The following is an 11,153-nucleotide window of genomic DNA, read 5'->3' as shown; positions in this document are numbered from 1 at the left end:
ATTTTCATACCATGTGGGTCGGCACAATGGTTAGCACTGCTGCCTCATAGAACCAGGATCCCGGGTTCAGTTCCAGCCTTGGGTGACTGTGTAGAATTTGAACGTTCTCCCCGTCTGCGTGGGTTTCCTCTGGGTGCTCCGGTTTCCTCCCACCGTCCAAAGATGTGCAGGTTAGGTGGATTGGCTATGACAAATTGCCCCGGTTGTGCGGGGTAGGTGGGGTTACAAGGATAGGGCGGGAGCCTGGTTAGGGCTGCTTTCAGAGGGTCGGTGCAGACTCGATGGCTGGAATGGCCTCCGTGTGTGTGAGACTTGGGGCGCGATTCTCCAAAAAAAGTTCCAAGTTCATTTGTGGCAGGTTTTTCAGGAAGTTCCCCACAGCTATTTAACGAGAGTTATTTTTGGGGGGCCCTGGGGAGTTTCTCATCGGTTTAGCCCATACTTAGAATTTGTTTAGCACTGGGGAGTTGAACTCCGATCGGGCTGCCATTTTGAAACGGTGTCCTGATCTCTAAGTGAGCTTGTGGGTCCCCCACTCTACCCATGGAAAATGTTACCCCCCATACACATGGACACTATCCCACACCCCCCAACTGAGCACACCCCATGGGTAATGTCACCACCCCCCCTATGCAAATACCTTGCTATATACCCTCCCCTTCCAGTACCCCATCCAGGCCCATACTTATCTGCCCTGCACACCCCCACCCTTCATGGGCATGGCCCCCCTTGGCAGTGTTCCAGGGGGAGGGCTAGTGAGCCATCCTCCAGCCGCTTGACCTCATCTACCCATATCTGTACCAAGTCCTGTTCACCTATTACCTGTGTGCTCAATGACTGTCATTGGTTTCTGGGTCAACACTGTGGGAATAATCAAATTATTTGCTTTTACGATGGTGATTGAGGGCTAAATATTGGCCAGGACATTGGGAGAACTCGCTGCTCTTTTACACCCACCTGCGATAGGAAACGGCTTCACCTTATCATGCCAGAAAGAAGGCATCTCCAACAGAACAGCACCCCCCTCAGTATCGTACTGGAGTTTAAGACTGGACTTCAAACCACAACTTTTCACCTCTCGAAGAAGCTCCTTAAAACCTATCACTTTGGTAACGTCTCTTCCTTTGGCTTCTTGACACATCATGGTTGTGTGAAACACCGTAGGACGTTTTACGATAACAATAACCTGCATTTATATAGTATTCTTGAGACATAGTTTTCACAGTAATCAGACTCTACTTGATCCTGATTGAGTGGTCAGTGAACTTCCACCTATCTCCTATAACACTTATTAACATTGATAAACAATGGTTACAGTCGACAAATGTTGGTCAAGATTGTAGTGCCATTACTTTGAAGGCTTTCTCTGCTTTTACAAAACAAAAATCTAGTATCAATGTGCTGCTGTCACAAAATGCTCTTTTCTTTGAGGGGAATTTTGTATTAAAAATCTGAATTAGCACAAGCTTCCTTCATTTGGAAAGAGGATTTAAAAACATACCCGTAGAAACTGCCCCCAAAATTCTTCCATTAACAACACTACCCTTAACTATTTTCTTGTGCTATAAAACACAGGAACTGACTGGCTCACATGTAAAAATTGAATATATCCGATCCTTGGCATTTCCGTTCTTCTCCAATACCTCAGTAGGGTTTTCAGGAGCCTTGGGTCCACATATTGCAAACAGTTGCCAAAACCTCTTTGCCTTGGGGAACATTTCCCCCTCTTCAGCTATGCTTTCACTCACTTCCCCTGCTACTTTTAGCATGTCTGTTTTCTGTGAAGATGACTGTTAAAATGGTGAATAAGTGGCACAATTTTCAAAAGATGCTGTAATTCCACTTTTATTCATCTACAGAATGTAGTTTTTTTTGGATGAGTGAATTATTTTAAATAGGCTGACCCACATATACAGTAATGAGTGATCTGTTTTCATTGTCCAGTTTTAATATTGGAAGATAGAAAAATAAAACATAAGCAATACCAGAAGTGCATTTAGACATTGACAGAACGGCCATGTGCTGATGGCCATTTTCTTCAATTTAGATATTGGTGTGTTATTGTGGACAGAAATACATCAAACACTGGGAAGATGACAAGGAAGACAAAGTACACAGTGCTTCAGCACATAAATACAGGATAAATTCTTGGGAACAAAAAAACCCTCCGTATTGTCCACCAAAGCAAAGGAAAATTATAGTTTGTTTTGAGGATAACCAATGCAATGCTTTTTAATATTAAAATAATGTTGAAGCATTACAAAATCTATTTTTCTAACACTAGCCACCCATTGTTTAGGATGTCTGACATTGAACACCTCCTCTTGGCTTTTGATCTTCCTCGTATGCTTCCCCAGTATAACCTCTGTGTTGCTCTTCTGAGAGACATTCTGTTAACTCCACTGATTCCATGTCGTCAGTCATCATTACCTCTTGACGTGGTGGAAGCAGATCCTCTAACCCAGCCAAGTTTTCTGGCTGAAACCAACCATATGGTGGAAACTTCACCTACAGATGATGCAAGAATAATGTAACTACCCAGATTTGTAACGCGTGTCTCCAGAAACCATTACATTCTGTGATAATACTTACTGAGAATTGAATAATCAGCAGTCCTTTCTCAAATGGATCTCTATAAATAGGCATACCTTCATTAAGAACGCATTTAAGGCTGCCGAGTTTTATAACGTCACCTAAAAAACGTAAAAATTTGAAATCAAAATAAACATCAAACTATTTTGCACAATATATTTTACTGATCTTTAAAAGTAATAGAAGGGCACTAAATTGGGAAAAACATAGAAATCAGAATTAAAAAGGGCCCTTGTCCAGATTGAACAAAAGCAAAAATAGAACAGACTAGCAATGAGGCACATTCAATAGCAGTAAATTCTATTACAGAAGAAAAATATTGAAAGCTGAGGTTTCTTGAATGAGGACAATATATTTGAAATTAAAAATGAACATTAATTCAGCAGGGGCGAATTAAAACAAAGCTGGTCCTAATGTATATAAAAGCTACTAAAGATGGAGATAAATTTAGTTTAAAAGTCTTTGTCAAGGTCATTAGTAATAATGAAAGCCAAAGGATGAGGTAACCATGCAAAGACTGGCAGAACACCAGACATATTCACATCGTCTCAAGTTTCAAAAAGGTGGTGAATTTTGGGATATTAGAACCACCAGCTGGATGAAGATTTCAGAGCGCATCGTTTAGAGAGAGTAAAATTTGTTCAAGCTCTGGGTCACACCATCAGAATTTCGGAACAAAGGAAATAGGAAAGGTTCCTTGTGCCTGTTCTGCCATTCTATTAGACCAAGATTGGATCTATCTTGAACACCACCCATCAACCTTGGCTCTTTTAATGCGAAAGAGAAAATGCTGGAATATCTCAGCACGTCTGGCAGCATCTGTAGGGAGAGAAAAGAGCTAATGTTTCAAGTCCGATGACTCTTTGTCAAAGCTCTTTTAATCCTGGACTAGCAATAGATCTGATTGTTTACATAAGAGGATCTGTCTGTAGGGAATCTAATAAAATCTTGCAAAATTATCAAAGATCTGGTAAGTGCCTGTGGTGTCTTGCACCAGTGGAAATGAAATGTTTTGTATAGAAGATTTTTTTCATAGATTTAAGAGTGCCCAATTCATTTTTTTCAAAGGGGCAATTTAGAGTGGCCAATCCACCTATCCTGCACATCTTTGGGTTGTGGGGACGAAACCCACGCAAACACAGGGAGAATGTGCAAACTCCACACAGACAATGAACCAGAGCTGGGATCGAAGCTGGGACCTCAGCGCCGTGAGGCAGCAATGCTAACCACTGCGCCACCGTGCTGCCCATACAGAAAATAGTTAAAACTCAAGAACATTTTAAATTTCTGCACTGGATTATTCTAAAATGAATTGGAGGTGTTATCGCAACCAGGTAGATAGTCGAAAATAATATAATTGTGCCAAAGTAAATCTGAAAAAGGTTATGGAGCTTCCTTCAGTAATATAATGAAATGAAAATCGCTTATTGTCACAAGTAGGCTTCAAATGAAGTTACTGTGAAAAGCCCTATCCGGCACCTGCTCAGGAAGGCTGGTACGGGAATTGAACCGTGCTGCTGGCCTGCCTTGGTCTGCTTTAAAAGCCAACGATTTAGCCCCATTCTAAACATCATTGCTTTAGAACGTTTAGATCACTATAAAGGTATTATTTTCTTTGATATTAACCTGGATTTGAAGTAATCAGCAGTGTTCTTTTGTCAAGTGTTTGTATTGTTCTTTTGAAACCACATAAAGCTTCCACAAGCAGGATTTCCATTTTCATCACCAGGTCATTTCCATGCCTTCGGAACAGGTCGTGATCCTTTTGATCCAGTACAATGATAACGTCACCAGGTTCTAACCCAGGCTCCTGATCACCCTCTCCATGGAAAGTTATCTTCTGCCCATCTTGCATACCTGAAGTAAACACAGTAATTAATTCCACGAGTCATTAATAAAATTATCTGGAATAGCTCTATGAAATCTCAACATCAACACCCTTTCTCGTCATACTTCACCTTTGTCGACATAAACTTCTAGTATTTTTCTCTCTTTTACAATTTTGCGTCCATTACAGTTCTTGCATCGGTCTTTCGGATTAATCTGTTCACCCTGGCCGTGACATTCTGAGCACATTGTCTGAATCTGTTGTACCATTCCGGGTCCAATTTGTTGTACATGGATTTCAATCCCTCTGCCTTTGCAATTTGGGCATTTTTCCACAGCCCCTTTCTTACCTCCAAAACCTGATTTAAAAAAAAAAAAAGACCAGATGAGAAAAATGGAATTAAACCTTTTTTCCTCCATTTATTGTTCATACAGAACACTATATAATTAAACATTGTATACTGGGAATAAAGTTTTAAATATATACATTGTAGAAAAGCATTCCCGTTACTCTAGCTCTTCAATGAAGATTCATCAGTAGCTCTCTTTCATCATGTCTTCCAATACATCCTATTATCTTCGCCCCTAGTGAGTGGCACGTTAGCACAGTGGTTGGCACTGTTGTTTCACAGCGCCAGAGACCCGGTTCAATTCTTGGCTTAGGTCACTGTGCCGAGATTGCATGCTCTCCCGCTGTCTGCGTGGGTTTCCTCCGGGTGCTCCGATTTCCTCCCACAAGTCCCGAAAGTTGTGCTTGTTAGGTGAATTGGACATTCTGAATTCTCCCTCAGTATACCCGAACAGGCGCCGGAGTGTGGCGACTATGGGGTTTTCCCAGAAACCTCATTGCAGTGTTAATGTAAGCCTACTTGTGACACTAATTATTATTATTAAACTCCTTGGTGATTATAATATATTGCTAAAGTAATGTTAGACCATTTGCTAACTACCTTTTGAATTAGTGTCCAGTTCCTGGACTATTATTAATGCTCTGTGCATCAACATATAAACAACCAGCGGAACTTATTCATACTCCAACATCCTTTCCCCACCTATTTTTCTCTTATTCTTTCCCCTTCGCCACAATCTAATTTTTCTCCTAATAATAATAATCTTTATTAGTGTCACAAGTAGGCTTACATTAAAGCTGCAATGAAGTTACTGTGAAAAGCCCCTGGTCACCACATTCCGGCGTCTTCGAGTACACAGAGGGACAATTCAGAATATCCAATTCACCTAACTAGCACGTCTTTTGGGACTTGTGGGAGGAAACCGGAGCAGCCGGAGAAAACCCATGCAGACACGAGGAGAATGTGCAGACTCCACACAGACAGTGACCCAAGCCGGGAATCGAATCCTATCTGCAATGGTTATGTTTCTCCATAACTTCGTCTTCAGCACACCCGAGAATCATAGAATTTACAGTGCAGAAGGAGGCCATTCGGCCCATGAGTTTGCACCGGCTCTTGGAAAGAGCACCCTACTTAAGCCCTCCACCCTATCCTCGTACCCCAGTAACCCCACCTCACCTTTTTGGACACGAAGGGCAATTTAGTTTGGCCAACCACCTAACCTGCACATCTTTGGACTGTGGGAGAAAACCGGAGCACCCGGAGGAAACCCCACATACATGGGAAGAAAGTGCAAACTCCACACAGATAGTGACCCAAGCTGGGAATCGGACCTGGGACCTGGGAGCTGTGAAGCAACTACCGTGCTGCCCCAAAGTTTGCAGGTTTGATCACTGTCCTTCACTATATTTAGCTTGCGTCTTTCATAGGTGCTGCAAAAAGGTTCTGCAGCTATCCTCCCACCCATTGTATTTGTTGAAATCCTTTTGGTTAGATGAAGACCATCCCATCATCCTCTCGCCTATCAGTTAGGTGCTATTTCAAGTTAGAGCTTCAGCCAAACTTCCTCCTATTTAAAGTTTTGAATGAAATTTACATACTCACCATCACATTTGTCACAAATTACATTTTTCTTCAATGCCAACTTCCTTGTTGCTCCATTGTAAAGATCTTCAAGTGAAACTGCCAACTGGTGAACAACATCCTTACCTAGACACAAATAGGCAATACAGTCATGACAGGTGAAAACATCAATCCAAACACTGATTGTGGTTTATACATCTAAACATTACCCTACAACTGAAATTCTTAAAAGCATCAAATTTAACTATGAGATTAATTTAACACCGAGTTAAATTATTTATAGGCCATACAACTAGAATGTTGTCTATACAGAGTTCAAGCTTTCTATCAAGCACAACTTGAAAGAATCCTATTTGTATTTAAATTGATTGCCTTGGTTCTGTCAAAACACGATAAAGCCATCATGATATCTTTATCAATTGAATAAAGTTAAACACAATCTTTGGAAATGGAGCAAGCTTTTAAGCCAATGTACCATTAAAAGATTTAAATTTCCAAAAACCAAGGCATATATTAGACAAAAGATGCTTAAACCTTTTTGCTGGACAGCATGATCCCACATTAATATTTCTGCAATGTCTCAATCACCAGAGCAGCCATTAGCTCCTCTTGCTGGATGGATTATTCACCATTCTGTCAATCACAAGATTATCTCCAGTTGTGCATTGGACTATCATGCCAATAGACAATGCTAACACTCAATGAAAATTCTTAAACATACTGTTATAGGAGTCACTAAGAAAGACTGGTTTGACAAACAACTTAGAAAGCAAAATGCCTGTGGCCAAAAATCGAAGAGCCTCCAACAGTTAATTAACTAACAAGCACTCAATGCGTGCAGTTGATCATTCTTTTCACTCGTGTCATTGTGTACAACTTGTGCATGCAGAGGACACAAAAGGTACACATTCCAAGAGTTAGGTCAGTGGGGCTTTAACTCAAGATTCTTTCAAAGTGTTGTGATCCAAAACGTCAAATCTCTTCCATGTAACAGCATTATTACAACAAAGCACATATCTTAACAAAGGTGGAAGAGAAACTGGACAGGTTATTTTAGTGTTGAAAATTATGGAAAATACCTTTGTGTTTTACTCTAGATTATTCTTCTCTGGCTCAATATCTCTCACCCCATGACCTAGTCACTATCCTGGACATTCATAATGAACCCAATTATCAAATAGAAACCTTTGTTATTCTATTTTGACTGACTGGGACATTATAGAATAACCACTTTTCTAAAGCATACCTTTGGTTATAAACTGCTAAAAAGATTTATTCTTTTAAATTGATAAATAAGCAAAGAAATGATGCACTTTAGATTTGCTTAATTTTAACTAACCCTCCTTAGATTCGATGGGAAAGTAACTTGAGTTTCACTAAACTAGAATGGAAACTGGATGAGCAGAGGATCCTGATTATTAAACCTACATATTGCTTTGTGGCTGACTGTCCATGGCACCTTTCTGGTCTCTATCACAATCACAGTTTCAACTGCATTCGCAAATTTGAAGATAAGTTGAGAATTTAATATACTCTGGGTGGGCGACGTCAATGTCCATCACCAGGAGTGGCTTGGTAGTACCACCACAAATCAAGCTGCCCAGGTCCTGAAGGACATAGCTGCTCGACTGGGACTGCAGCAGGTGGTGAGGGAACCAAGAGGGAGAAACAGACTTGACCCCACCCAACACCAATGTGCCTGCTGCAGATGCATCTGCCCATGACAGTATGGGTAGAAGTGACCACCGCACAGTTCTTCAGGAGTCAAAGACCAGTCTTCACATTGGGGATACCTCTCCATCATGTTGTGTGGCACTACCATCGTGCTAAATGGGATAGACTTCAAATAGATCTAGCAACTCAAGACTGAGTATCCATGAGGTGCGGTGGGCCATCAGCAGCAGCGGATTGTACTCAACCACAATCTTCAACCTCATGGGTCGGCATATCCCCCACTCTACCATTACCACCAAGCCAGGGGATCAACCTTGGTTCAAAGAAGAGTGCAGGAGAGCATGCCAGGAGCAACACCAGGCATACCTAAAAATGAGGTGTCAACCTGGTGAAGCTACAACACAGGACTGCTATTGTGCCAAACTGCATAAGTAGCAAGCAATAGACAGAGCTACACGATTCCACAACACATCAGATCTAAGCTCTGCAGTCCTGCCACATCCAGCCGTGAATGGTGGTGGACAATTAAACAATTCCCTGGAGGAGGAGGCTCTACAAATATCCCCATCCTCAATGATGGAGAAGCCCAGAACATCTATGCAAAAGACAAGGCTCCAACATTTGCAACAATCTTCAGCCAGAAGTGCCGAGTGGATGATTCATCTCGGTCTCCTCTGGAGGTCCCCAGCATTATAGATGTTAGTCTTCAGCCAATACGATTCACTCTACGTGATATCAAGAAATGGCTGAATGCACCGGATACTGCAATAGTTATGCGCCCTGACAATATTCCGGCAATAGTACTGGAGACTTGTGCTTCAGAACTTGCCACACCCTTAGCCAAGTTGTTCCAGTACAGCTACACTGGCATACACTCAGCAATGTGGAAAATTGCCTATGTGTGTCCTGTACACAAGAAACAGGACAAATCCAACCCAGTCAATTATTGCCCTATCGGACTACTTTCCATCATTAGCAGAGTGATGGAAGGAGTCATCAACAGTTACATCAAACAGCACTTACTCGGCAATAACCTGCTCTCAGACACTCAGTTTGGGTTCCACCAGGGTCACTCAGCACCTGACCTCATTACAGCCTTGGTTCAAATAGGGACAAAAAAGCTGAATGAGGTGAAGTGAGAGTGACTGCCCTTGACATCAAGGCAGCATTTGACTGAATCAAGGAGCCCTAGCAAAACTGAATTCAATGGGAATCAGGGGAAAAACTTTCCGCTGGTTGGAGTCACAACTAGTACAAAGGAAAATGGTTGTGGGTGTTGGAGGTCAATCATCTCAGCTCCAGGACATTACTGCAGGAGCTCCTCAGGGTAATGTCCTAGGCCTAACCATCTTCAGCTGCTTCATCAAAGACCTCCATTCCATCAAAAGGTCAGAAGTGGGAATGTTCACAAATGACTGCACAATGTTCAGCACCATTCACAACTCCTCAGATAATGAAGCAGTCCATGTCCAAATGCAGCAAGAACTGGACAATATCCAGGCTTGGGCTGACATGTGGCAAGTTACATTTGCATCACACAGGTGCCAGGTAATGACCATCTCCTACAATAGAGGATCTAGCCATCGCCCCTTGACATTCAATGACATTACCATTCTTAATCCCCCATAATCCTGTGGGTTACCATTGATCAGAAACGGAACTGGACAAGCCATATCGATACTATGGCTACCAGAGCCGGTCAACAGCTAAGCAATCCTATGGCGAGTAACTCACCCCCTGACCCCCCAAAGACTGTCCACCATCTACAAGGCACAAGTCAGGAATGTAATCTACTTGCCTGGATGAGTGCAGCTTCCACAACACTTGAAGCTCAGCACCATCCAGGACAAAGCAGCCCCGCTTGATTGTTACTCTTTCCACAAATATTCAATTCCTCCACCACCGACGAACAGTAGCAGCACAGCAGTGTGTACCATCTGCAAGATGCGCTGCAGGAACTTGCCACAATTCCTTCGGCAGCATCTTCCAATCCCATGACCACTACCATCTAGAAGGACAAGAGCAGCAGGTACCTGGGAACCCCACCACCTGGAGGTTCCCCTCCAGCTCACTCACCACCCTATGCAAATATATCGCCCTTCCTTTACTGGTACTACGTGTCCTTGATATGTATGTCCCTGTCTTGCAGGGAAGAGATGGTCGAGTGAGGGAACCATGGTTAACAAGACATTCAACCTCTCTTGTCAAGAGGAAGAAGGAGACTTATGTAAGGCTGAGGAAACAAGGTTCAGACAGGGCGCTGGAGGGATACAAGGTAGCCAGGAGGGAACTGAAGAAAGGGATTAGGAGATCTAAGAGAGGGCGTGAAAAATCTTTGGCGGGTAGGATCAAGGAAAACCCCAAGGCCTTTTACACATATGTGAGAAATATGAGAATGACTAGAGCGAGGGTAGGTCCGATCAAGGACAGTAGCGGGAGATTGTGTATTGAGTCTGAAGAGATAGGAGAGGTCTTGAACGAGTACTTTTCTTCGGTATTTATAAATGAGAGGGGCCATATTGTTGGAGAGGACAGTGTGAAACAGACTGGTAAGCTCGAGGAAATACTTGTTAGGAAGGAAGACATGTTGGGCATTTTGAAAAACTTGAGGATAGACAAGTCCCCCGGGCCTGACGGGATATATCCATGGATTCTATGGGAAGCCCCGGGCCTGACGGGATATATCCATGGATTCTATGGGAAGCAAGAGATGAAATTGCAGAGCCGTTGGCAATGATCTTTTCGTTCTCACTGTCAACAGGGGTGGTACCAGGGGATTGGAGAGTGGCGAATGTTGTGCCCCTGTTCAAAAAAGGGAATAGGGATAACCCTGGGAATTACAGGCCAGTTAGTCTTACTTCGGTGGTAGGCAAAGTAATGGAAAGGGTACTGAGGGATAGGATTTCTGAGCATCTGGAAAGACACTGCTTGATTAGGGATAGTCAGCACGGATTTGTGACGGGTAGGTCTTGCCTTACAAGTCTTATTGAATTCTTTGAGGAGGTGACCAAGCATGTGGATGAAGGTAAAGCAGTGGATGTAGTGTACATGGATTTTAGTAAGGCATTTGATAAGGTTCCCCATGGTAGGCTTATGCAGGGAGTTGATGGGTGGGTCAGTAAATTT

General features: G+C 42.6%; 1 protein-coding gene across 3 annotated transcripts in view; it reads right to left on the bottom strand.

Annotated features, from left to right (window-relative positions):
* Nucleotides 1-1,829: 1,829 nt before the first annotated feature.
* Nucleotides 1,830-11,153, bottom strand: part of LOC140404438 (dnaJ homolog subfamily A member 1-like) — a 35,844-nt gene continuing 26,520 nt past the window's right edge. For 2 of the 3 annotated variants that reach the window (XM_072492975.1, XM_072492978.1), the window contains 5 exons: nt 6,375-6,479; nt 4,551-4,778; nt 4,219-4,449; nt 2,593-2,693; nt 1,830-2,508 (listed from right to left, as the gene is read on the bottom strand). In XM_072492975.1, the coding sequence (XP_072349076.1) occupies nt 2,296-2,508; nt 2,593-2,693; nt 4,219-4,449; nt 4,551-4,778; nt 6,375-6,479 (878 nt within the window). In that variant the 3' untranslated portion in view covers nt 1,830-2,295. Of the gene's footprint in view, nt 2,509-2,592; nt 2,694-2,721; nt 3,412-4,218; nt 4,450-4,550; nt 4,779-6,374; nt 6,480-11,153 lie in introns of those variants that run through there. The other variant, XM_072492976.1, reaches the window with a different exon arrangement.

Source organism: Scyliorhinus torazame, chromosome 30, assembly GCF_047496885.1.
Source record: "Scyliorhinus torazame isolate Kashiwa2021f chromosome 30, sScyTor2.1, whole genome shotgun sequence".
NCBI classification, from domain to species: Eukaryota; Metazoa; Chordata; class Chondrichthyes; order Carcharhiniformes; family Scyliorhinidae; genus Scyliorhinus; species Scyliorhinus torazame.
The sequence above is the reverse complement of the archived record's forward strand: the minus strand, read 5'-3'. Positions and strand labels throughout refer to the sequence as shown.